This window comes from Echeneis naucrates, chromosome 3 (genome assembly GCF_900963305.1).
Source record: "Echeneis naucrates chromosome 3, fEcheNa1.1, whole genome shotgun sequence".
In the NCBI taxonomy this organism is placed as follows: Eukaryota; Metazoa; Chordata; class Actinopteri; order Carangiformes; family Echeneidae; genus Echeneis; species Echeneis naucrates.
The window spans coordinates 17504046-17531794 of NC_042513.1; the positions used below are offsets into that span (position 1 = coordinate 17504046).

At 41.5% G+C, this 27749-nt stretch overlaps 3 protein-coding genes and 1 pseudogene across 3 annotated transcripts; 2 read left to right on the forward strand and 2 right to left on the reverse strand.

Annotated features, from left to right (window-relative positions):
• Positions 1 to 1427: 1427 nt before the first annotated feature.
• On the forward strand, positions 1428 to 5914 carry LOC115040817 (Y+L amino acid transporter 2-like). Its single transcript, XM_029497868.1, has 9 exons — positions 1428 to 2137; positions 2250 to 2375; positions 2864 to 3008; positions 3088 to 3211; positions 3291 to 3394; positions 3517 to 3613; positions 3812 to 3961; positions 5080 to 5263; positions 5362 to 5914. The coding sequence occupies exons 1-9, from the start codon at positions 1543 to 1545 to the stop codon at positions 5427 to 5429; spliced, it is 1593 nt and encodes a 530-aa protein (XP_029353728.1). The 5' UTR covers positions 1428 to 1542; the 3' UTR covers positions 5430 to 5914.
• Positions 5915 to 7761: 1847 nt separating this feature from the next.
• On the reverse strand, positions 7762 to 12349 carry LOC115041221 (probable RNA polymerase II nuclear localization protein SLC7A6OS). Its single transcript, XM_029498548.1, has 5 exons — positions 12128 to 12349; positions 11146 to 11475; positions 10164 to 10370; positions 9375 to 9507; positions 7762 to 8724 (listed from the first exon to the last, which is right to left on the reverse strand). Exons 1-5 carry the CDS (start codon positions 12314 to 12316, stop codon positions 8588 to 8590), a joined length of 996 nt encoding a protein of 331 aa, XP_029354408.1. The 5' UTR covers positions 12317 to 12349; the 3' UTR covers positions 7762 to 8587.
• Positions 12350 to 13083: 734 nt separating this feature from the next.
• Positions 13084 to 14355, forward strand: LOC115041215 (nuclear factor 7, brain-like; annotated as a pseudogene).
• Positions 14356 to 15582: 1227 nt separating this feature from the next.
• Positions 15583 to 22133, reverse strand: LOC115041367 (adhesion G protein-coupled receptor G3-like). Its single transcript, XM_029498772.1, has 12 exons — positions 22045 to 22133; positions 21717 to 21771; positions 21360 to 21447; positions 19991 to 20119; positions 18749 to 18913; positions 18610 to 18658; positions 18437 to 18528; positions 18156 to 18274; positions 17050 to 17330; positions 16463 to 16565; positions 16026 to 16351; positions 15583 to 15935 (listed from the first exon to the last, which is right to left on the reverse strand). Exons 1-12 carry the CDS (start codon positions 22100 to 22102, stop codon positions 15820 to 15822), a joined length of 1581 nt encoding a protein of 526 aa, XP_029354632.1. The 5' UTR covers positions 22103 to 22133; the 3' UTR covers positions 15583 to 15819.
• Between the last annotated feature and the right edge of the window lie 5616 nt (positions 22134 to 27749).

Here is a 27749-nt window from a genome sequence, read left to right on the forward strand (position 1 = left end):
CTGACAGAACACACAAAAAGATTTCTACACCGGTTGCGATAATTACTGATAAGAATAAGAATTGTTGGCTTTATTGTGAAAGGTAAAAGCGGAAGTGTGGTCCTTTAGACAGCGTGCTTCAGTGAGGAAACGCTGAAAGGTCTTAATGCCCTTATTTATTATTAGGCTGCTGCTATGTGTCTTCATACAGCCGACACTGTCCCAGGAAATAGACGGGTCCGTGCAGTAATACGGAAGTTGGTGTAAAAAAAAAAAAAAAACCTGGCTGGCTTTTCAAAGTTAATGCTGCAGCTTATGAGGACCCTTTTTTCTATCAGCTTTTCTAAGGTGTCACTGTTTATGCTTACAAAAATAAAGCCAAAAAGAAAGAAAAAGATATTTGCCGTCTGCATTGGAGGAAGAAGGAGGTGATGGCATTTGCCAAAGGTCGTCGGTCAAATTCCAACCCGGGACATCACAATCACACGAAGAGCATCTTAGACCTTTCTGTGTTACAGCTCTCGCTGTAGATCACACATACGTTTCACCTTCAGGCTCATTAACCAAGATGCATAACGTTTGACACATTTCACGGGTTTACAGACACACAAAGACCCACAATACTTCTAGCTCCATGCTGAGGTGGCTTGAGTCAGGCACCAGACAAAAAGCACCACTTCTGTTCGGCCGTCTTTTGACTTATTGGATGGTCCGTTATCGCCAGGTAAACAGGTGTTGTGGTGACGAAGACCATGGTTGAACTGAAGTGTGCGCCTCACACGCACACTAGCCGCAGCTCACTGTGGCAGCAGTGTTAGGGTTAGGGTCAGGTTTACAGCCATGTTACCCAGATACCAAGATTTAGTTATGGCCCTGTGGCTCACCAAACGGTGCTCACAAAGAAAATCTTTCAGCTGTCAGACATCACTGACACCAAGAGCCTGAATTCGTTTTACTCTGATTATGGAAATGAGGGGACAGTTTGGATTGCAGAGTTGTGTGTGACCCCTCGGGGCTTTCTTTCTGTTGTAAAGGACAGATGGACAGTTTCCTCTGGGTCACAAAGGGTGGAGGTGTGGGCAGGAAGGGGGGGGGGGTTGATTTGGTTTGGCTGTGGCAGAAATCAAAAGATGGAGGTGGATTTACACATATGAACAACAGAAGAGTAACATGACTTGAAAAAGGCATTTAGAAACAATGAAATTGTGCGACACAATAGTCGATGGTTTGGTGTCCATGTGGGCACAAAAGCCCTGAGCAGGTGACTCCCTGTTGAAGTATTATTATAGCATGTCCTATTTACTGTCTCCACACAGTCCTATCAGAATATAATGGCACAATGTGTAGAAAAGAAGGAGACATTAGCCCTGCCCATCGCCTCAGGTTGTTGTGTATCTCTTCTATGCTCTGTGGTTTTTGTTTCTGCTGTCACTGCCCTCCCTGTTATCGGCTCACCCAAAAGTTCCCCGTCTTCCCTGTTGCCCTCAGCTCAAGCCCTGACCTTTCTGTTCCGGGTGTTTCCCCCATTAGTGGCCAAATACCCATTACACTTTGCACATCTGGATGTTTTGCACAGATTGTTCCAGAGGCTGCCGGATAGGGACCAGGACTTGCCTGTCCATAGCCAGTCCTCTGCTCCTGCTGGTTCAGCCCCAAGTCATCTGTGCCATGGCTCAAGGCGAGGAATCCAAGAAGTCCAATGGCAGTGCTAGCCCCTCCTCCGGGCTTTTGGAGGAACCCAAAGAGAGCATGCAGCTGAAGAAGGAGATCTCGTTGCTCAACGGAGTCAGCTTGATTGTAGGAAACATGATCGGCTCTGGCATCTTCGTCTCGCCTAAGGGCGTGCTGATCTACAGCGCTTCTTACGGGCTGTCGCTCATCATTTGGGTTATTGGGGGCCTGTTCTCTGTGGTGGGGGCCCTGTGCTACGCTGAACTGGGCACAACCATCACCAAATCTGGGGCATCGTATGCCTACATCCTGGAGTCCTTTGGTGGCTTCATCGCGTTTATTCGTCTGTGGACGTCCTTGTTGATCATTGAACCCACCAGCCAGGCAGTCATAGCCATTACATTTGCAAACTACCTGGTGCAGCCACTCTTCCCAACGTGTGAGCCGCCATACTTAGCAGCCAGGCTCATCGCAGCGGCGTGCCTATGTAAGTTCACTGAGTGCACACTCTGTCCCTCTGCTGTTTCATGTCTGCTACCTGCTCCTGCAGGGGCGGACTCAACAATAAGACCATGTCTGAAACCTTCTTCTCTCCAAAGGCCTGCTGACGTTCATCAACTCTGCCTACGTGAAGTGGGGCACCCGCGTGCAGGACATTTTCACCTACGCTAAGGTGGCGGCCCTCATCGTCATCATCACCACTGGCATCGTCAAGTTGTGCAAGGGTGAGTGAACAGCTGAATGTGGGCTTGCAAGTCTGGTGAGTTATGTTCATTGGATCCCCTGCAAATGAGACCACATGATGCACGTGATGATGGCTGCTGTCAAGTGAAAATAGCCCTGCTTCCTCCCCAACCATGCCACGGTGTTTTTGGATGTCATGTAACTGTTGGGCGTTGCCAATTTACTCCTTTGCAGAGTAGCTGAAAAAGCCCCTGATGTGAGCATATTGCTTTTACACCATTTCTGTTTTTCAAGAATTTCATATTTTTGAGTCCGTCTTTGCAATTTCAAATTATCCGTTACACTAATTGAAACACAAGTGTAGACTCACACATCCGCAGAAGAACCACAAGCATTGACGCAAGCGATGACACTTGACCGGTTTAAAGTGCAATATATTTACTGAAAACTTGAAATCTCTTTTACCAATAGCTGTGTCCCATTTCAGGCTGCAGTAACATATCCCTGACTGTTCCTTTATGTGTCTTAGGTTACACTGCCCATTTTGAATCATCCTTTCAGGGATCGTCCACACAACCAGGTGACATCGCTCTGGCGCTCTACTCTGCCCTCTTCTCTTACTCCGGTTGGGACACCCTCAATTTTGTCACTGAGGAGATCAAAAACCCTGAAAGGTAATTCCCCCCTTTATTTCCAGAGGAAGTCAGAACACTTGAGTCTGCCTGGTCATGATCCAATGTCCCGCTGTCCCAGGAACCTTCCCTTGGCCATCGCTATCTCTATGCCCATTGTCACCATCATCTACATCCTCACCAACGTGGCCTACTACGCCGTTCTGGATGTTGGTGCTATACTTGCCAGTGATGCAGTGGCAGTGGTGAGTGAGGCACTCTGTTGAAAGATGATTTATGAGTCTGTGTGTGTATGAGTTCATCCAGTTCATGTGCCCGTTTCAGACTTTTGCAGATCATACTCTCGGTGTGATGAGCTGGACCATCCCCATAGCTGTGGCTCTGTCTTGCTATGGAGGTCTCAACGCCTCCATTATCGCTGCCTCCAGGTAGAAAACACACACCGAAATCTGCACTAGTTTCTTTGTGGTAATTGTGACAGCTTAAAAATCCTGAGACTAGTCCTTTGTCTGGAGCTTTATGACTTTTAATTAATGCGTGTTCTATCCAGGTTGTTCTTTGTGGGCTCCCGTGAGGGTCACCTTCCAGACGCTCTGTCCATGATCCACATAGAGAGATTCACTCCGGTCCCTGCTCTCATCTTTAATGTATGAACTTGGATTAGTTTCATTTGCAGGATCCTGTAAGATCAGGGCCTTGTAACTCTGCTCGTTTCCTTCTCTGCATTACCCGATTAGAAACTCCTATCATAAGTAAAAATCCAAATTTGATGATGGGAACTGAAAGTATCTGGCTGCTTGTTGAACTGTTCCCACCCCCATTTTGTTCCTCTGGTCACTGTCCAGTGTGTCATGTCGCTGATCTACCTGACAGTGGAGGACGTCTTCCAGCTCATCAACTACTACAGCTTCAGCTACTGGTTCTTCATGGGTCTGTCCATTGCCGGTCAGATTTACCTGCGCTGGAAGGAGCCTGACAGGCCCAGACCGCTCAAGGTGCGACCATTTACACACAGTGACCATGGTTATTCAATGTGTGATCCACTGGCATCCATTCATCTTTATCCATTTAGCTGTGTCTGGGACATGTACTTGACAAAAACCTCAAGTTGAAACTTATTATTTTCATTACAGCCAAGTCTATTTGTGCGTATTCTATATATATATATACACACACACCTTTGTACAAACACATACAATAGATAAAGAGGAGAGAAATCATGTTTGTCAATTTGCAACAGATCAGAGAAAACGAACAGGTGGACAGTCTTTTAAAAAGTAAAACAAGAACAATAAGGTTTTAGCAATGAGTTGAAAAAGGGAAACCTATGCAAGTGCTAAAATAGGGCACACAATACATGTATACAATAATTGAAAAGGTAATTTGGTCCGCATGTATCATGTTCACGGTGCTTAGCTGCTTGTAAAGCCACATGGCTTGTGGATAGAAGCTGTGCACAGTCTCGCTGGCCAAGCTTTGATTCAGCTATATTTCCCGGCAGGCAACAGCGAAAACAGTCCATCTGGAGGTTCCCAAAAACCAAATGCATTTTGCATGAATCTATGAATCTATTCTTTAGCAGATGCTGATATTTTTTTAATTAAGCAAAGCCTTTTTTAAAGGTCCCATATTTTACATTGTGTTTTATCTGAAGTGCTCATATAAGTACTAAAAACCATCTCAGTGCGGTTTTACATCGAGCACATCTGGGTCAGTCAGCCACTCAGAAAAGAGGCTCTCATCCTCTCCTGACAGGAATCCTCCCACGTTGGATGATGGGTCCAGGCGGGTGGGACTCTCGGCTCGGTCTGAGACCCACAAAGACCCAGAAGTCCCGGCGGCTGGTTTTAAGACTCAGTTTGTGAATACGGACAGTGAGAATTTTTCATAGGACTGAGACCTTTGATACCTCAACTTATATACAGAACCTGATTTATAACCAAAGACTGCATTTAGACTATATGGGGCCTTTAAATGAGGTCTATGACCCACGACCCTCTTCTGTGAGGCAACAGTGCCAACCACTATGCCACCACATTTAGACAACATGGGGCCTTTAAATGAGGTCTTTCTGTATTTCCAGCTCATTCTCTTGTGATTTCTTTCCTGGCAGCTGACTCTGCTGTACCCGGTGGTGTTCTGTATGTGTGCTGTTTTCCTGGTGGCAGTGCCTCTCTACAGCGACACGCTCAACTCTCTGATTGGCATTGCCATCGCCCTGTCTGGTGTTCCTGTCTACTTCCTGGGTGTCCATCTACCAGAGTCCAAACGACCACCTGTCATCACAAAGCTGCTGCGTGAGTTCAGCGCACACCTGGCACTAAAAGGCCATGCTTTTTCAGTTCAACACATTCCTTGCCCTCTCTCAACAACACGTTGTCGTCTCTTCCTGCAGAATCTTTGACTCACTTCACCCAGTACACCTGCTATTGTGTCCTGACAGAGTTGGACAAGAGTGAATAGCGTCCAGAGCACCTCAGACACTTTACCAAGCAGTCGCTGCATCCTGGAAGATCACAGCACACATAAAAGGAACAGGAAAAGGGAATCTGGATTTATGACTGCGACTGAACTTTACACTCTCTAAAGCTCTCAGTCCTCACTGACTTGTTTACAACACAGATGCACATATTTGTTTGTAGACTATTCCTGGATTTCAAAGACATCCAAGGTGTTTAAAACTTAAGCTGAATCAGTAAAGTTATGCTGTATATCATGAATATTATTAGAAAAAGAAAATTTCTTCAACAGACTTTTTAATCACCTTCACTAAAAATGATTTACCTCCTCGGTTTGTAGAGTGGCATGTGTCTGTCTGATTTTACAGGCGCTGTTTAAAGATTCACAGGGACCTGAGGAGGATTCAAGTGCATTTTATGATATAAGTTATAAGTTTATCATTTAAGTTATTGGAATTGAAAATATGTGAAGGGGTGCTGATTAATGTACCATAAACCATCTGTCAATGATTTGAAGGAAAAAAGGGAAGAAAATGTTTTGCTTTCTTTTCCTTTTGGTCTGCTGCTATGTAAATATATGGATTCACCATCCTGTCGTTGCTTTCTGTTCTTCTGTTCTTTGTATTGTGTGGCTCTATGTTGATATTATTATAACACAATATTGGCGGGTTTTGGCAGAGGTGGGTTTGGTGTCAGTGGAGTCATCTCTGTCTAGCATTGTAGGAAGCTGGAAACTTCCTGTTCTGTTTATTCGCTTTATACTTAATGCCACTAAATCAATTAGGAACTGTCTACAAGACCTCAGCAGACATTGACACCTCATGCAAATTGGATCCCAGAATCTATATTTCATCTTTAATTTCTGCCGTAGTGGCCTTAACGACGCACTTCGGCACGGGTCTCCCTTGTCCAGTGCTCTGAGCGAACATCATGTACACAAGTGCCATGTGACATAAGGTGCATAATAAACTACAGTGTACCAAATGTTTTTCTTTTTATTGTGATGATTCTGTACAATCATAAGGTAACTGCTTAGTATCAAGGGAAGGGATGTTCGAAAAGATTCCAAAATGAAGCATGAAACGAGACAGCAGGTTTGAATTACGCGGGGTGAGGGTGAGGGACACCCTGGACAGGGCCAACACACAGAGACAAACAGAGACCAAAAACCGCTCACAGTCATACCTACTCAATTTAGTCACCAATTAACCCAAAAGTGATGTCTTTGGACGGTGGGAGGAAACCCACGAAAGACACAGGAGAACATGCTGAACTCAGCACAGAAAGACCTACCACCTTCTTGGTAACCACTGTTCCACTGTTGATATGTCGCTGTTATCATTTATGAACAGCCAACCTGCTCCTGAGCAGATTATGTGGGAGATTGAGATCATCAGTTTGTAACCCTGCGCTCTGAAAATGATATCAGCAAGGACGAGCCCATTACGCTCAGATCGAATTGTCAGAGGACTGCTCAGGAGAACAAGAGTTTTAAAGGCCCAAAAAAACTTCCCAGGCTCAGTGGGAGTTCTCTATACATGACATACAGATCGATCAGATGGCGTGAGATCCATATGTCAGCATTTAGACCCAAATGAGTCCAGAGATAGTTGGAGGAGCGTTGATGATCTACAGACTGTCTGTCATTACACTACTTTAGCTCAGGAGAGAACTTGATGCAAAGACCTAAACAGGAGCACTGCTGCTCCATCCACACAGTAACAAAATGTGTGGCTCGTTGTTACTCAGGACACTTGACATGTCAGGAAGGGCAAAATTTAAATATTACATATGTACACTCATAAAATATAGATCAGAATGATTTTTTTATTTTATTTTTTTTTTATAAATATGCCTAACCACATTAAGTACAAAGTGAGAGAGAATTAGGTGGGTGAGTGTGCCATGAGAAGTAAATAAGAGGAAATATTAACTATTTGTGCAGAATATTCTGATAAGAATCAGGTAAATAAAGGTGCAGGAGTGATGCATGTTATTGCGCAATAGTTCACAATCACAGCGATGATCAGAGAGCGGAATATTGCTAACCCATGTGACGACTTTGATATACGCCATGAATTTATGGGACTAAACAGATATTATTGTCAGGTAAGTTTGTACACGATGGGCCAGTCAGATATCAGAAGCTTCTACACTATATATTAGATATAACTTACATATTTACGCAGTCTGCACTTAGATTTTAAGTTGCCCTCCTCCACTGTGAGTCAGTGTGCTGCATACTATGCATGAAGAATTAATTGTTAGAATATATTTTTAATCTCAAATTATCTTGAGTGTATTATAATAATTAACGATTTAATCAATTCATGATACTGAGGGCTGAAGAAAAGAGAACTGATCTGTTTTTGGTTTATTTTGAAAGCTTTACTTTTATACACATCTACATATTTACAAAAATTTAATTCAACAAGCATTCAAGAACTTCAATGGGAATTGCTAAACCACACACACAAAAGAATCACCACGCTTTCACATTATGCAAAAATCTAATACACGAGTATACGTACAATACACACAACCACCCAGCCGCACGCACACACAATCATGCACATAATGCAAACACCCCAAATTGCAACCGCACGGCCCAAGACTTCTCACTAACATAGTTAACAGCACAAAGCATACGAGATATATCACACTAACGTGCAATATTTCTAACACGCATTCACTTTGGACTAACACCCACGCACAAATTCACTCCAGCACATTAAAAAAACAAAACAAAACAAACAACAAAAAAAAAACTAAACACTGGATCCCTCTGGAAGAAATACCTACACCGTAAAAGTCTGTGTAGAAAACAGATTGGTTTCTCACTGAAAAAAGGTGCGAGGTTGCGTTGTGTCAGCATTTTAGTTGTGTTGCGAGTTGGTGTCAGTGTGATACTTTGGCACATTAAATCCAACTTTTTGAAAATAAAGAGCCTTGTTACATTTACTTTGAGCTAGGAACCTGATGCTAAACAAACTCCAGAAATTGCTACATTTTTGATTAATTGTTTGTGTTGTGTGTTCATTTCATGTACCAGCCTAGCGGTTGTTTCATTCCACTCTCAGCTACACAGAGGTCTATGGAGTAGGCTGTTTACTGCAGAGAGGGCTGAAAAGATCCACTGACAGGTGTGGGTTGTGGGGGGGATCAATCAGAACTGTATTTGTCTCCATCGTCATCTTCATCGTCTTCATCTTCACCAGGGCAGCCCAGCTCATGCAGTACCTCCCTCTGATAGCGCTCCCAGCTCCTCCGGCTATATGAGTGCTCCTCCTCCCAGTAGCCTGCAGCCACAGGGAGCAAATAAGCTGATCAATGATGAGCAAGAGCTGGGGACAGGGTCCACTGTGATTGGACAGTCTGATAAAAAGCTGGCTATTACTAAGTGAAGTCAGAGAGAAATTCTCTGACCGGAAACAAATGCTTGTGTTACAATGAATATTTTATGTGGTATACTATTATTACTTATCTTAATGAAATATGCACATGAAATGGATTGGTGACCCGTCCAGAGATTACCTCCGAAAACCAGAAATGGATAAGCGGTGGAATGAATGAATGTGATTATTGGACGTTGGCGTAGCTGAACATGATTGATGCTTATTCTCGCCTGTGTCTCCTGTTTAGAGAGGCTGCTGGAGCTCTTGATTTTAGGCATGCAGCCATACACTTTTAGAACGCTGCTATGCATTCTTTGTGTTTGTTTGAACGGATGGAAAAGAAAGAAATTAATGACTTTGATCTGCCTGTGATTCCAAATTATTCAATCAGAGAAAAGATATGTTTGGATCTCATGGTTATTTGAAAATATTTGATAGCACTTGAGTGTGACAGACATGGATGTGTGTTAACTGGGAGCCCAGAGCATCATGTATAAGAAAAGGTCACACTTTTACCTAGGACGACTGGAACAACCATGTGAATAAACACTTACCGCCGTAGCGTTCCTCTCTGTCGCTGTCTGCGTCACTTTCCTCATCTGGATAGTCATTCCTCCAGTTTCCCTCCTCATTTTCATCATCCTCGTCTTCATACACCTCTTCTTCATGAACAATGAGGTCAGGCACCTGAGACAGCAACAACAATGTCTTTATCAAAAAGCCTCATCTTAGGTGACTTTAGAAAAATTGTTCATAATACAATTGACCAAATATAAAATCTAATAACTTTTAGCCATGAGCACAAATTAGCTATGCAAATGCAAAGCTGCCCTCGCTCAATGTGAGCTGGGATTGGCTCCAGCAACCCCGCGACCCGTGGTAGAAGATGAATGAATGTAACATGCTATCACCTCTAATGGATATGTATTCAGACTAAAACAAGGAGGCAGTGAGACATGTCACAGTTTCCATTGCTTTTTATGTTAGACTTGGCCAAAACTATTCACCCAAATAACAAAAACACGCTTTACTTCTGTTTTTTGTCTCAACGTATTACTGTGGCATGCAGAGAAACAAACTCATGGCATTGATGGCACTGTGTTAGATCCCAACCACGACTTCGCTTGACCTTGTGTTTGGTTTATTCACTCTGTTTGGATAAATATAGAAGAAAACTGTCTGCTGTTGAATTATCCAAATAAAGATATTACTGTTAACACAAAATGGGAATTAACTCTGACCCCTGGCTTTCCCCAAGTCTACACTCTATTTCACCCATGTCTTCATTCACTCACTCCGGTTTCAGCACTCATTCATCCGCCTGTCCATCCATCCACACACACCAGTTCTCCCTCATCGGCGTAGGCCCTGACAGACAGGATGTCCTGGATCCAGCCTGGCGTGGTCCTTTCCTGGTAATAGAGATCATAGACGTAGTCCTCATCCTGCTCCCGGTGCTCTTCCCCGAGTCTCTCTCCAGATATGCTCAGACGTTCCCGCAGCAGCTTTGTATTGTTACACAGGATGACCTCCGGGTCTGAGGGCAACATCTTCAGAAGGACAGAACCAGAGAATCACTTAACATATAAATAAAAAAAAAATAAAAATATATATATATAAAGACAGTAAATGCACAGCATCTGTGAGACCTCAAAACTAGTGGGCAAACTCTTGCCCACCTTTGTTGACCTTTAAATAGTGAAAACATATTTTCTCCCCAACACTTTGCACCGCTGCCAAATAGACCATTTATTGTAATTTTCGGACTGTAGAGTGCACCTGAATATAAGCCACACCCACTAAATTTAAAAAGGAAAACAGTTTTGCACATATATAGGCCGCACTTATTTATAAATCACAGGTGTTGGAAATATAGGAAGAAATGGCAGATGGCAGGAAATATGTTACACAGAAAGATTTCGCCTTGTCGCCAGATCGATCGACTTTAACTTTAAAGCTGCATCATATGTATTCCTTTGTGTGTTTTCTATAAGGGTGTGTGCATGAAGCACAAAATAAATGATAGATCTGAAAGATTTAGTGCGGGTGTGTTTAATTTAATGCGAACAATTTTATTGGTCCACTGTGACCTGTTGGGTAAGTTCATTGGTCTGATGTGATGCTAAATGTATTGGCGGCATGAAGCTCGTTACCCGTAAAAATCCATAAATTAGCTGCATAGTTGTTTAAGCTGCAGAGTTCAAAGCGTGTGAAAAAAGGTAGCATCTTATAATCCGGAAATTACGGTAAATACATGTAAATTAAACAAAGAAACAAAAAATAACTAAACTTAGCTCTACTTGGCTGCAGACCCATGTGACTCACCTTGGCTGACGATTTGTTCTGCTCCTCTTCATCCTCATGTACAATATCAACAACCTGGATTTCACCAAGACCCCAACACTTGTCCTGATCTTTCTCTGGGTCTCCTGCCTTCTCAGGAGCATCCGTCTGGGGGCTTTGTGGCTCGGTTGGACCCGACAGCCCTGTACGGTGGCTGGACAGTATCCTGTAGCGTTCCTCCCGCCGAGTGCTCCACTTGGTGCTGCGCAGGTCCCCAGTGATCCTTTGAGCACTGGCCGCAGAGGGCCTCAGTGCATGGGCAGTGCGAGGACGAGCCAGAGCGTGTTGGACCTGCGTCTGCACAGGAGCATCCTGGTGATGAGAGAGCAGTGAGACTCTTCAGTGCACCAAAAGATATATCAAAAACATCACATCACCCAGACTATGTTTTGTTTTGATAGTTTTTACTTTCATACCCTCCCTACAGTTGGTGGGGCACCCACCCCCCTCCCCCATGGCCCCCAGAGATCCGCCCCTGTACTAACAGCATCACGGACTACTTCTCACAAAATGTCCCATTATGCAGAAACACAATCCACATCCCATATCTGCCTAGCGGCAAAAAATTGCCATTCACCTACAAAGGCAGACCAGACGACACTGGCCAATTCATTTTAATCGGGGTTGTGCTTTGCTACTTAGATAACATTATAGTTTATGCAGACGGGATTCCAGCTGGAAGTCAAAGCAGCTGAGGCCCGCCACACACCACAACAACGTCCAGCAGCATCCCGACGAGCTAACGATAGCTCAGCTAAGGTGATCTCCAGCTAAACGTTGGCGACGGTTAGCCGCGATGCTATGCTAACAACAACAAGGAGCGCGGACGGCGCGTTATTTCCCGACCTGCCAGCAGTCAGTCAAGCTTACTAACATGCTGTGTGAACCCCGAAGCCCCGGGTATAGTTTAACTGCCCCCGTTTTCGCCACAGGTTTGCGCTAACGTTAGCCTGCGGCCTCTCACCTGAGTCGCTACGGTCGCCACGAGTTTGAAGACGGAGTTCTCCACCTCGGCCTCGCTGGGCTCTGGTACGCTTTCGGCCGAGCCCTGGGACGTTTCCGGACGGATGCGTTTACACGCCAGCAGCAAAGTGTCTGCCGGGTCGGTCCCCCTTTTTCGCTTGACTCGCAGAATCGTCGTGTTTGGGTCCATGTCTGTGATCTGTCTGTTTTTTTTTTTTTTTTTCCTGGCTGATGGAGAGCAGGAGAGAGCGAGCGGACCCGCCTGTATTTCCGGGTACGTCACAGTCCGTGTCAGACAGGAAATGATATAAAAACAAAATAAAATTCCCAAGATATTGCAAAATGTAAATTTATTTGGATGTAATCAACTTGTTAGCCTCAATACCATGATATCAAATTTATTGCTGTCAAAGTAAGTGAAATAAAGTATATAATTTCATGCTTATAATTTGGAAAATAAAGAAATAAAGTGGAGCTGTGTGGATATTAACCAGCTGTTTTAGCACAATGTCTCATGTGCCACAAGTATCAATATACATTTCAATATAGTTCTCCATTGCTGAGCATATTTTTTGTAAACCTTTCATTGTCTAATCTCTACAAAAACGAGCTGTTTGTCATGTTGGGAAGTAAAGCACACTGCAGTGCAAAGGTGAGGCAGCATGTCTCTGCAGGTCTTATTGTTTGTCTGTTGTGTGAGTGATGCATGTAAGTGAATTTCCCTTGGAATAAATAAAGTATATATCTATCATATTTATAATATCAAAATAATATAATATAGGAGACACAGTCCCCTTCATGCCATTTCAGTGACATCTGAGCCACAGTCAACAATGACTTCTAGATTTGACTAAAAATAAGATAACAAAGCTGAAAAATTTACATTTCTGGAGGGCAGTTGTTCCGAATAACTTTAGCTCATATTATAAGGATTCAACATTAATAAAGTGTTCAACTATGCTGTTGAATAATCTGTTGTTATTCCACGTCTCAGCATGTAAGCTGTCTGAGGAGACCTTCATCTGCTCCATCTGCCTGTGTTCAATATTCAGTGTGGCCAAAATTTCTTCGAGGCCTGCATCACTGAGAGCTGGAAGGTCAACAGAAAATGCCGATGTCCTGTGTGCAAGAAGATTTTTGAAAAAAATCCCTGAACTTCATGCTAATGTTTTTTTTATCAGAGATGGTTGCTCATTTCAGGGAGCATGCTGTAGAAAATGCTGCAGAGGTTGCCAGACCGGGAGTGGTCCCCTGTGACATCTGCACCAGAATCAAACTGAAGGCTCCCAAGCCCTGCTCGTTGTGTGTGGGCTCTTACTGTGAAGCTCCTCTGCAGCGACATCAAACGGTGTCAGCCTTTAAGAGACTCATCAGCCCACTGTATAACTTGGTAGACAAAATATGTACAAAGCATAATGAAGTCATGGAGCTGTTCTGCAAGACTGACCAGGTGTGTGTGTGTCAGTTTTGTATTGAGTCGGACCATCAAACACGATGCTGTTCCTTTGAAATATGAGTGTGAGCTGGAGAAGACAGGGTGGTCTACAGATATCAGCCAGGAGGCAGCAGAGAGGCAGCAGAGGGCGTGCATGTCTTTTCTGAGACCTGTCTGCTGATTGGGCAAATCAAAAACAGACAGGAAATTTCATCAAAATCTGCAGAGGGACTTGTCAAACAGCTGGGTCAGGGGATCTCAGAGCTGATGAAGAGAAAGGCAGTGGCTCAGAAGCATTTAAGCGCTGGTCCCCTCCACTTGCTCCAAAACTCTTAATCCCTAAATGCCTCTCTAAACACAAAGGATTGGAGAGAAGTCCATCTTCACCAGCCATCATTTGAGGGATCAGTGGCCAGAGCTGTGGCACGCCTTAAGGAAACAATCAACAGAGGGACAGCAAACCTGTTTAAGGCAGAACTGAGGAGTATACAGCAGACATGACACTTGATCCCAAGACCGCACATCCTAAACTCACCCTGTCTGACTGCGGGAAGCAGGTAAACCACAGTGATGTGCAGAGGAATCTCCCAGACAATCCAGAGAGATTTTCATTGTGTGTCATGGTCTTAGCGAAGCAGAGTTTCTCTTCTGGCAGATTCTACTACGAGGTGGAAGTTGAAGGGAAAACTAAATGGGACTCAGCAGTGACCAGTGCGCTGGCAAACAAACAAACAAACTCTACCCATTCTTCAGTACCTGTCTCAGAGATGGTGGGAATAACTCTGCCCCCCTAAGGATCTAACTGAATAAAGTCTTTTCTTGCTCTCATTTATTGATTCCAGTAGTTTAAACAGGGAAGCCTTTTTTCCAGCCACCGTGCCCCGCCCCTTCATAGTGTTGCAGATAAATAAATTTGATTAGATTTTAAAGAGAAAGTACTATATCAATGGCTGTTGTTCGATTTCATTTATCCATTACTCCTATTTATGATCAACTCACTTGGTAATTAATTACTTGGTATATAATAGTCCGAGAAGTGGTGCAAAGTGCATACTTTTAGCTTTATTTACCCTGCCTTTTGTTTTTCTTGTTAGAAATACTACAAACAAAACAATTATATGCTGTTTGTTCCATTTTCTCATGAAATTTAGTTCTGTCTTGTTTTTTTAGTCATATTTTTATTTTATTAGCAATTTTTTTTTGTCTTGGTCAAAAAGTTAGCTAAAAAGAAAAATACTCAGGCCTTGAATCAGACAATCAACCACTTAATTAAATGAAGACAGCAAATTTCCTAACAAAACAAATCAAAGAGATTTTTCATCAAACAATTGAATCAAATTCAACTAAAACAATTGAAGGAATGTAACAGACAACCAGGAACAACCTTTGGAACCTGTTCCATGGTTTACTTGTCATGAGCGACCAAAGGGTTCATGGGGGCAATGCTTTAAGATGAGGAAGTCCCACTCACAATTGTATTTACAGGAAATGTTGAAATTGAGCAGCTAGCGTTCATGTTAAATTTTGGTAACCTTTAATGTGTGAATATTCCCCCACAGACTCGTTGCAGATTATCGTAACAATGCTAACTGCTGAAGAAATGGAGAGCCGGTTACATTAGCAGCTGTGGTAATTGCACCTCCCCTTTACTATGACACTAGAGTAAATTAAGTAATTTACAAAACAACAGAAGCCCGAGGAGTTATTGTAACCGACTGATGCTTGCATGTTAAGTCAGCTAGGAAGTGATTAAAATGAAATGTTAAGTGAGGTCCTGTATAAATGGAGCTTTACTGCTTCTTTAAAAATGTGGACTTGTTTTTCTCTTTACTGTTTCCGCCTTGTTCATTTGTTTCATGAAACATTCTTTGCACATTAGCAAAGTTCATGAAGCTGATTCTCAAATGTGAAAAATGTGTTTTGAGTTTTAATAAATAGAAGTAAGCCATATTTCTTGAAATAATTGTTTTTAATGTGCTATTTTATAGTCACACTTAAATACAAATATAAGCTGTCTTTTTAATAATGACGTTATATTACATCACTTTTATTTCAATGTTCAGTAAAACATTGACAATGGTTAATATTAGACATAAATGTAAGCACAAGAATAATAATTTGTAGCAACAATAAAAAAAAGTCTTTTCATTGCTTCAATACATTTACAGAAAAAAAGTAATTGTTTGTTAACTTAAATCTTAATCTGAATAAACGCCTAATATAGGCAATGGATACAATGTTTGTCTTTGCTATGAATATCAGTTATTAAAACTGGTCATCATGACATTCTGAGAAGAACGGTCCCTGATTGAGGAGTTATTATCAGATTGGGACTTGCAGACCAAAGCCATGGACCACAGGAACATAAATAAACCTGAGGAGAAAGACAACAAGGCTATGAATTCTTCAGTGCACAATTAAAAAAGTAGTTCATATCATATATGAGGATCAAGCACATACGGACCTTGTAGAGAGTTCAGTACAGTGAATATATAGATCCCAGGGAGAGAGATGTAGGTGGTGGTTGCCAACCCCCAAGCCAGCCCCAACACACAGCTGAGGCCCAGCACCATAGCACAATCCTTCCACAACCTGATCCGTTTCTCTTTCTCTATCTTCTTGCACCCACTGCTGCTTTCACTGTATTGTAACGGCCTCCGTATGGCCTGGAGTTTATACACCACCAGCCCCAGCATGCAGGAGTTACACACGACCACCAGGCATGGGAAGGCCATGGTAGTGATGTAGCTGACTACAGGCCCATGTTGGAACTGGCTGCTTATCCAGCATCTGTGGGTTAGTAGACATAAAGCCAAGAATTTAAAGTTTGAATACAGCAGAAATGACATCATGTATTTGCTAGAAATGTTAAAATCTCAACAGTGAGTAGTGAGTCCTTACATCTGGCTTCCTGAATCTTGGTTTTCAGCATCCTTCAGTTTTAGACTGTGTTTACCATACACACCAAAAATCGCACAAATCACTGCAGTCACTGTAGGGAGACCTGCCAGAAGATGAGAAATATATAGAATTTATTTCAGTAATATTAATATAATGTGCTTAAATTCCTTCATTCATCTTCTACTGCTTATCGGTTTCCAGGTCACACTGAGGGCGGGGTACACCCTGGACAGGTCGCCAGTCCATCAGAGGGTCAACATACAGAGACACACTCAGACCTGCAGACAATTTAGAGTCACCAATTACCCCAAACACAATGTCTTTGGACAGTGGGAGGAAACCCATGTAAACACGAGGAGAACATGCAAACTCCACACAGAAAGGCCCCTCGGCCTGGGAACCGAACCCACAACCTTCTTGTTGTGGGGCTAACCACAATGCCACCGTGCTTTCCAAGAGATTTTCAATTATATCCTATTTTTCTTAATTGCTGAAGTGAATCAGATGTAAATATTCCCATTATCTGTTTTATGAACAATATATTGGAGGATAACTAATTCATTCTGTCCAAACCAGGCTCCACTTACCCCATCCCACCAAGCTGAGTTTGAGCAGGTATCTCCTCACATAGATGTTGAAGACTCGGATGAGCAGAAGGTAAAGGTGGAATCCCTCCAGTGCTGTCCAGCTGAGGGTGGCCAACAGGGACCAGTGCAGAACAAGTCCCAGAATGCGACAAACTCCATCCTCCTCCTTGTCTTTAAGCATCCATACCCAGAAGCTGCACAGCAGAAAGCTGAGGTGGAGGCAGAACAGTGCCCCGGTCAGGTGCATGTGCAAACTGATGGCTTTCTCTGGACGTCGGGATCTAGAAGACAAACAGTGGACCTTATATTGTGATCCTTCTTCAATGTCCATTCATCAGATACAGTAACGTTACTATTCTGATGCACATCCTACTGGTACTTTCACGTTTACATGGTGCTAGCAGTCATGTGGACAGCCATATATTTTTTTGCACTCTTTCTCCTTATTTGCCTTCCTGCTGAATTTTGTTCAGACTGTGCTTGACTGAATAATGTACCATGTAATGTCCCCTATGTGCTTAAAGGCGGGGTTCCCTTCATTGGAACTAGTTTGTGTCGACCTAAGAAGGCAAAGACGTTTATAGCTGCTCTAAAGGCTGCATGGACACAGCAGTAAAATCAGATATGCCATTTGCACATGTGAAAGGTGACATATCTGTGAAATATCTGTGTGAAGAACAAAAATAGAGCTTGAGAGAGAGCATTGGTTTGGTTTTGCAAAACCCCTACACTGACAGAACAAAGAAGAAAGCTATTCTTCACACTCTCAGCTTGAAAGATGAAGATTGCTGTTAACATGCAACATGGAAACTGAAAATACTGAAAGGTTTGACAAACGCACTTATAGTCTTTGCCAAAAATCTCTCTTTGTCAATGATTTGACTTCATCTCTTAACACAAACTGATCACAGACTACATGTAAAAGTAAAGATTGGTTCAAGGTCTGCCAAATGAAGCCAATGAGTAGAGCCTTAAAACTGCATTCTATCTAAAGACCATCAGAGGGCGTCTGTATTAAGTAAATGAAAATGGCCCTGTTTCCACTTGATTTATTGGCTTGTAAATGTTTTCCTAATGAATTGAGAATAAGAAAAAAAAAAACTCACTGCAGACATATATAGATGATGAAGCTGATGACTGTGAAAAAGACGGAGAGCGCTGAACCAATGTAGGTGATATAGCTAAGATTCCTGGAGTGAGCTTTATCCACTGATAATTTGGGGTTCTGCAACAAAGGAACATGATATATAAGACAAAGTGCTGAAATGTGCAGTTCTGTCTTAGAATAGCACACTTGTTTCTCATGCTGTTTGGGGTTGGGCAACATGATACTGAGAGGAGCATGCTGCTAATAGATAGATTAGATAGATTAGAATAGATTTTTTACCACAAGCACAGCAAAGAAACTCAGATGGTCACAGCTGCAAATAAAATCTGTTCCGTTCTGACTTGTGGTACAGCCTTCTGTGCTCCAATTACCTACACAACAAAATAAAAAGGATATTTGTGAATTTACTTTACTGTTTAAAAGCAAAAATACTGATATTCGGCAAATCCGACCTGCTTCATTATACATCTGCTTCCAAAAAACACAAATCCCACTCTCCACCTGAAAAATGATGAAAAACGAATGGACATCAGAAGAAAGGAGATATCATTTTCCAAAAGTATGGAAGATTAGCTAGATTTGTTGACTTACCTGTCCGTCCTGTTTGAAGATTATTTTGATTGGCTCTTCAAGGCTATTCACATCCTGGCTCCCTGCCTTCACGACCAGGACTGTTTGTCCCAAAAGAGAGTGCTGGCTTTGCTCAGTCTGGTTGGGTTTCAGTGCTGTTCTTCCTTTACTCTGAGGGGAGCCCACCTGCAATGGGTTGAGGTTGACTGGATGTAAATCAGATTATGGAATATGTTGTGGTGGTTCCTAACTGGCAGCGCAGGTTTGGTGATAAGGTGTAATTGTAGTTAAACTCTTCACCAACACTTACTGTTTTTCAAATAACCAAAGAAAAGCATTGCAAGCATTTGAAATACATAAAAAAGATGAAATGCTTTTATGGGGCTATTGCTGGGTCATATCTGACACTTGCTGCTATTTCAGTCCAAGTGCGCATTTAAAGATTAGCAAAAGGAAGAAATTAAAGGAAAGAGAGTCAACAGAAGATCTTCTTTATCAGCCCAAAAAAAGATGACCTTCGCCTGCATAAAATGTAAAGATCTGTAAGCACATATTATTTGAACCTCAGTGGTCTGATGCTGGTTGCTGATATTTTGAGATTGTCAAGTGGATGATAAATTGTTAAAGAATGGGAAACTTTGAAGATGAGGATTGGCAACACCATTAGCTCCAGTGTCAATTTTTCCTAAAGTAAGAAAGCATGAAGCGAGCACAAGGGCTGATTGTCAGTGTGCTTTATGGAAATGATTGCCAATTGGCATGTGTGTCAGCTGTTTGAAATACACAGGGACAAAAATTAGGCACCAAACCAAAGAAAGCAGTGAGTGATTCTGTGACTGTTAAAAACAGAATATTTTTGAAGGCCCAAAAACCTTCGTAATTAAGCCACTTTTCTTTCTCTTCATCTCAGCTGTGGTCAATATTATGTTAATAATTGGAATTTAAACCCAGCGCTCTCTCTTTATATTGTATTGTATTAATTTACTGAGCGAGAAGCCACACCAAAATTCATTGTACTTTGGTATAATGACAATAAAGTTCATTCAATCATAATTTGAATCAAGGCTAAATGGACACAGAAAAGACAAAAAATGAAGCTAATGGTGAAGAGCCTTAAACGTGCATTCCATCTAATGATCATGAGGGCTGACTCAGCTGGCTGCTAATGAGTGACTAGTCTGGGTTGCCACTTGACGTTAACCCATCTCAGCTAAGAAGTCTACTGTCCTGCAGCTCCAGTTGTGTGCCTTCATGGCTACTGACCTTAAAGTAAGCGCTGTTGATCACTGTTATCACCACCAACACATTGTCAGTATCTTTAGCTGTTCTGCTTCTCTGGAGAGCGGAGGATGGGATGTGAACCTTGTGTGAGTCAGTGGGACCCATTTCAACCTAAAAACCATAAATACATACATACAGTGAACGGATGTTATAAAAGACATCGCACAATCAAAATCATTAATGAGTGAAAAGAAGTTCTTGAAATTATATGTAATGAAAATGTGAAACATGAAATGTAACAATCCAAAGGAAAACTACTGTACCATGTAATAGGGCTCTTTGCGGATGACATTATTGTCTATCTCTAGAATCCTAACTTAACACTCCCTAAACTCATGGAGATTTTCTACGAGTATGGTCGAAAGTCAGACAGAGACAGAAATTTAAGTGTAAAGCGAAATCCATAAAATACTTGGGACTGATTATTAGTCAGAAACTTTATAAAATATATGTAATAAACTACAAAATAATAAATGATAAGATATAGGAAGATATTTAAAAATGGTCCACACTGGGGTTTACCAACACATGTGAAATCGAAATTGGGAACTGGAACTGAACATGAGTGATTGGCACACTATGTGCAGAACTCAGCAAACCTCCACCACCAGCTCTAAATATGGAGAGATTTTGAATGGGAGAATTGAATTTGCTTCTTCACACCACACATCAAAAACAGATAACCAGGCGAGCAGCAGCAGTGCTGGAGACAATGTGGGCAGATGAGTGCCAGTCACACGTTTTCTGGTCATGTGTGGAACTGCAGGGGTTCTGGGACAGAGTGGTTCAGATTCTGGAAGAATTTGTTTCCTACGAGACACCCAGGGACCCCCAGATAATGTACCTGGGTTTGACCCCAGAAGGACCTGTATCTTTTCAAAATACTGATCTTGGCATGTAAAAAGGCCATAATGAGAAACGGGCTGAGGAATGATCCTCCGAGCCCAGGACAGTGGCTGGGTGTTGTTGAGGACATTTACTCGATGGAAAAACTGACTTATCTCAGAAAGAAAGCAGGGACCCTGGACTAACAGCGGCACAAATGGACTGTGCACATGAAAAAAGAAGGGTCAAATACTCAACAGACCTTATGGACAGTGAAAAAAGTGGCAACAGGAGTGGGGTGCCCCACCTCCATTAATTATCTTTATAATTTTATTTTATTCTTTCATTGTACCCTTTTTCCACCTCCCCAAGTTGCCATTGCATCGTTGTGCAGTTGACCATGTTTATGTATGAAAAAAAAGCTAAATGAATACAAAGTTTCAAATTGATTTGATGAAGACGATGGAGAGATTTGCTTCTAAAATTCAACTGAGATGAAAATAGTTATAGAGAAATATAACCTTACTTCCTTCAACGAGTTCACCATCATCCGATAGAAGTTAGGTAGAGGTCGGCGTCCCAATATACAAGTTGCAATTCTATCCTCATAACACCTGTTGGCATAAATGTCACAAAACTCAGCTTGACATGAAATGAATGTTTATACTCATTTTTATTTGTGGGTTGATGATGTTGACCGCATCATCATACTGTGGTCTGTAGACTGTACTGTAGACTGCTCAGTCATTTAAGCTGTCTCAGCATTCCTAAGGCAGCGTGGTAAATCACATGTATTCAGTATTGTAGGTTGAACATGTTAGCGTGCAAAAGGAGGAGTGCAATAAACACAGAATCATCTTAGCATCTACTGATAAAGAATTACCTGGTCCATTCATGATCATTTTGCAAACACTCATCCAGGACAGATATACAGTTCCCTGTCAAAGAGGCAAAGACAAAACAGATGGAGTATATAAATAGTTAGGGCAAGTAATGCCTCACACCACAGAAACACATATATGAAATAAACTTCCTGTGCAATTGTTTGAGACCTGCTTAAGTTTTAGTGTTGGTGAGAGTTCTCTAACGGTAAATGGCTTGTGGCTGACTTCTTGTTTCTGTTGCTCCAATGACGCGAATCCTTTATTAACTGGTTTCCACTTCACTAACTCAGACGCACAAACTTGTGAAAAACACATCAAAAGACTCACCACCAGCCTGTATTGTAGAAAAGCAGCCAAATGTGATGAGAGCAAGCAGAATCCACATTGTGTCTCGCTGTTCCTCATGCAATGATACAGTTCCCACGTCGTTCTGCATGTTGAGCAGGGAGTTTCACATCAGCATCACATGGTCACAGTGTAGTTGACATCGATTTCTTATTTGAACAGGAAGTGATTCATAATACACGTATGTGCAGTGGTTTTATCATATTCTTAGCAGACCAAAGATACAATATTTTCAGTTCAGCAGGGTGGTTGAGAATAATCTGAATATCGGTTAACATCATTAAGTTATTTTGAAGAAAAGCTAACATACCACCTACAATGTAACTGGTCAAACGAACACTTGGTGTGTGTTCTTACTCAAACAAAATCTTAAGCATTAGACACTCTTTACACTGGGGTAAAGAGGAAGTTATCTCCATATGCAAGAAATAAAAAGGTCAGGCGATAAGTCAGGAAGTGAAACTCATAGTTGCATTATTTATTTTCCAATGTTAGCAACATAAATAAATGAGAATGTAACATGCAAATTCTTTATTATATCCTTTGAGTAAATGAAATATAATAATACACTTAATAAATTTCCGTACATCTGTATACAGGAGCACTTCATTCATTAAGAGGAAAAACACAACCTGTATAAATGACTTATCTAACAAAAATGCCACATTTTTCAAAAGAAAAAAAAAATGTAGATGGAAATGCTGAAAGCTAAAGGTTTCCTCGTTAGGTGAAGAAATGTCCTCACCTGTTATGAGATACAGATATGGTTATGTGAAGAGAATCACAGCTGTTATATGAATTCCCCAATTTTTGTGAGGTAATTAGATCACTGAAAAAATTGTTGTTTTTTTTTTTTTTGTTTTTTTTAAATATCATGTGTCTACACACTACAGTGGACATTGGAATGCCATACATGTGAAATTGAACCTTGACAGCTATCAGTTAGTCCCAAAGACAATACCAAAAAGCCAACATCAGAATGTTGGTTTTGTTGTATATAAACATCCAAAAAGGGAACAAAAGCCCTTTGAATGAAACTCCATCATCACTGCTTGTTGTGTCTATTTGGTATGACACTTCAAAAAGCAATTCCCCTTCTTAGTAACACAAAGGAATACCTTGCACTTCTTGCACATCACGTATGTTTTGCTCTTGCAACCAGATCTTAATAACTACAAATATCCACTGTGGAGGACTTGAACATTGTGGTAAAACACAGTTGGAGTCATTCAGAAAATATTTTGTGTTCTTAAGAGTTTTACAGAACAACATTTCAAGACAAAATTTGCTCAGTAAAAAGTGTTATGTACTCTTAAAGGTACCAAAGCCCCGCCCCGTCATCTTAATGCTTTTTCAATGTGTTTTCATTCCTCTGTAAAGCACTTTGTGCTTTGGGTTGGATTTATCTGTTCTATCTCTTCAATATCTATGAAGAGATAGAACAGATAAACCCTGCGACCCGACCCAGAATAAGCGGATGAAGATGTCTTTAAAAACAGACAAACATCAACCTTGGTGGTCGACTTTGAGCTGAGTTCAGGAATGTGAACCGCTAAATCTTTCTTTTTGAGATCCTCATGCATTAAAAACCATAAACTGATTACTGCTGAGGGCACCTGCTGAGTTTGTATTTCATACAATAGCTACACATTTCAAAGTGGCAAAGCAAAATAAAGCATCTAAAAAGATTCCCTTCTTTCCAGACTGGTACCGTGGATCTGTCTTTATCAGTGCTTGTGTAAAAATTGAAAAAACATACTTTTGCATCCTCAAAGTAGTTGTGTAAATCAAATGCAATGCTAAAAATCACCTTAGATTTATCTTAAGCACAACAAAACATGAAGACATAAGAGGTTTTTTTGTTTTTTTTGAAAGCCCGGGCTGAAATTTCACTCTTAGATTTCTCTGACAGGGAGCTATTCTGACACAACTCTTTCATTGTCATTTTGCTTAATAATTTCAGAAGCAACCAACACGGTCCAAGTTTCAGTGAAAATCTCAATTTGTTCTGCAGAAAAAGCTCAAGATAACGAACTAAGTCTTTCGATATTTCAACTTTTAAGTTGAAGTTTGGTTAAAGTGTCAGACTAGGATGGTATTTTTTGGTTCCTGACTAAGTGAGAGAAATAAGCTTAAAACTCAGGACATATTCATATCATGAGAGGCAGAGAGCTGAGAAAAAGGGAGATTTTCTGGGGTAGGAGTTAAAATGCTCTACACTGATGTGATTCAGCTACAGACATGTTTGTAGCTCAAAAACACCTTCAGTTAAAGAGGCCCTAAAGAACCGGTCTGTGGAGGGATCCGGTCCAGTCTCTAGTCTCTGGAGGGGTTTGGTCCAGTCCAGAGGTCTCCAGCTCCGGTCCTAGAGGGACACTGTCCTGCTACAGCTGGCGTTACTTCTCACACCGTTCACCAGAGAGAGGGACAAACACACAACACAACGTGGCTACGTGCTGACTACGTCACACATTACCCACAAGCCCACCTGCTTAAAGGGGAACGCTCAGGCCGGTCACACTGAGCAGCGGCCATGAGACAAGTGAACGAGAGACTCAGGACAGAAGACCTGATCCCCTAAAGTGGAGCTGTGTGGACATTAACCAGCTGTTTTAGCACAATATCTCATGTGCCACAAGTATCAACATACATTTCTATATAGTCCCACATTGCTGAGCCTATTTTGTGTTTGTAAACATTTCATCATCTAATCTCTACAAAAACGAGATGTCTGTCATGTTTGGAAGTAAAGCACATAGCCGTGTAAAAGTGCTCTGTACATCTGTTGTGTGAGTGATGCATGTAAACTTCCCTCAGGACAAATAAAGTACATTTCTATGATATATATCATATTTATAATAAAATGAATTAAAATATAATATTTATGTTTCCCAGTTCGGGATGTAAATGATTATTATTTTATGGCCCTGTTGCAGTGCTTCAGTGAAACTAATGAAATGAGAGTCGCTTTGGTGGCATGATGTGTGTTTCTGGAAAAAAAAAACAAAAACAAAGTAACAGAAGCTGCACACTGTATGTTTGATTAAAACTTTATCTGTCTAATTCAAATTCTCGTAGGAAACAGGAATAGGAAAATAATCTGTAGACGTTCAGAAGGTTCATAGGAGTAAATTATTTCTAAAAATGATGATTCCTACGTAGTACTAATGCTGCTAGAGTTACATGGGGTTATCAGGGGTGTTATTCAACCACAGACTTTGTACATCTATAGCTTCTAATAAGATTTGACCTCAGATGTCTTTGCAGCAGTTGAAGTCATTCTGTCCTCCTTATCTCTCCTCCTCTGCTTCCTGACTGAGAGATGAACCCACAGAAAGATGAAGAAACCTTGATGAACACACACATGTTAGACAGGTTTGTGAGCTGGAAAAAAAGACACAAACTCTATTCAACCCAAATAAGCAAAACATTCAAACACCTTGCATGGAGTTGAGGATGCAGAAAAGGTAGAGGATGGGGTAGTTGACATATCCTGAGCCCAGGAAGGCCAGGCCCCAGGTGGTCCCCATCAGGCAGGTAAGACCCAGCACAGTGAGGGTGCTCCTGCAGGACTCACTCAACCTCTCTGGGTTTATCAGAGTGTTTCTGTGAGGCCTTTGTCCAAGGTTTGAGTTGCTCCTGAACACTTGTTTCATCTTACACATGTTGGAGGCCACAATCGACAGTATTCCAGAGTTGAAGATGAATATAAGGGTGAAATACAACAGGTTCACAGAGTAGAAGAAGGCGTCATCTGTGATCCAGCAGCTGGAGGGCAGGCAGCAAATTATTATATTAATATTAATACAATAATACATTATTGTATTATTTCATAAAACTGCAGAGAACCATTTATTTCAGCTGTGTAATTATATTTGTCCTGCTTCTTCTCAGCAGACTCCACCATTTCTACTGGCAACCATTGATGTCACTGAGTTGGTATTAAGCAATCAACTAAATAATGAAATAATCAAATAAGATAAATATAAGATCAAATACACACTGCATTCCTCTTCTTCTTCTTCTTCTTCTTCTTCTTATTATTATTATTATTGTTATTATTACTACTGGATTAGCCATATCTGTTGAATCTTTCTAAATAACATTTCTAAAAATAACTACATATTTTGCTAAAAGCAACAACAATTTACTTACATGGCAGCAGTTTGATTAGCATCAGCCATAGTCATTTGTGTAACTCCATAAAACTGTTTGAAGTCCTGAATTCCTACAGACACTGCCACGATCACAGCAGGGATCCCTGATCAACACACACACACATAGAGTTTCAAATCATAGTAATTCTGGGTAAGATGACTTCCTAATGAACAACTGAATACATCCATCATAAAATTTCTGCTGTGACAGCATTTTTATCAATAATAGTCACCAAGATTTGGTGTAACTTTCCACCAACAACTGGTTTCCATTTTTTTTACCCTGCAACAAGGTTGAAAAGTCATATATCATTAAGTGGGAGGACTGGGTTCTGATAAAGCAAAATTTTGGGGGAACTGAGAGTCAGCAGATGACTCTTAATACTTCAAAATCATTACTGTGATGCTGTGTATTTACTCCGGTGGTGAACTGAACGCTATTAAACTACAACAAGAAGTCAAACAGAGAAGGCACCTTGATAACACTCACCCCATCCAGCCAGGGACAGTTTGACCAGGTAGTGTTTGTAGTAGGTATTGAAAACCTTTATCAGCAGGAGATAGAGGTGAAGTGCTTCAATGGCCATCCAGGTGAAGCAGCAGAGCAAGGAGTAGTGCATGAAAGCTGCGACAAATACACACACCCCAGCTCTGCTCCACTGTGGCCCCCCCACTCAGCCAGCAGGAAGGTCACATTGAGCAGAAACAAGGCCCCGCTCAGAGATACATGGATAGAAATGGAGTGATCTCGCTTGTGTGTTCTAAGGAAGAGAGAGAATTAGCTGAGGAGGGATGGGGTCAAATCCACAAGAACATTGAAGGTGAGTAGTTTCTGGATGGACTATTTAAAAAAAAAAAAAAAAAAATTCACAGTGGCATTATAAGCCGAAACCACCAGCACAAAGCTGAATCGGCAGAGAATGCAACATTTTAAACTGTATTTCAGCTCTCTTTTTCATCTCTTTTAATCATCAGATAATCAGAATCCCATCCTTTTCAAGCATGTGATGTGCTTTGATGCTGTTGGCTGACCAGACTCTGACTAGGCAGACAGATGATGTCATTGGGGTGGCTGACTTTAAGATGAGAGACAGTCTCCTGACTAACTGAAACCACAAGGACAGAAGTGAGAAATAAAGAGTACATAGAAATTACTTTCAGTGAGGCATTAAGGCCAAAGATGTTAAGCTTATGTTTAGTCAGGTGTGGATATGCTGAACTTTGGCGTTTTCTCTCAGGATGAAAAAAAAAATCGTCCCAGTGGGGTGGGAAAGATGAAGCTATGAGTCATGTAAAAGGTCAAATCTTTCCAAATGTACGAATGGCTACACTCTGCATGTATTGAGAAACATGTGCCAACCTGTTCATTACTGTTATTATCCAGTAAACCAATCATGTGGCAATGATGCACTTGTGAATTGGTAACAGACTTGCTAATTTAGGAATGATGAGACTTCTCATCCTCTTGGATTATCTCTCTCTCACACACACACACAGAAGGCAGGAAATATATTCAACAATATAATATTT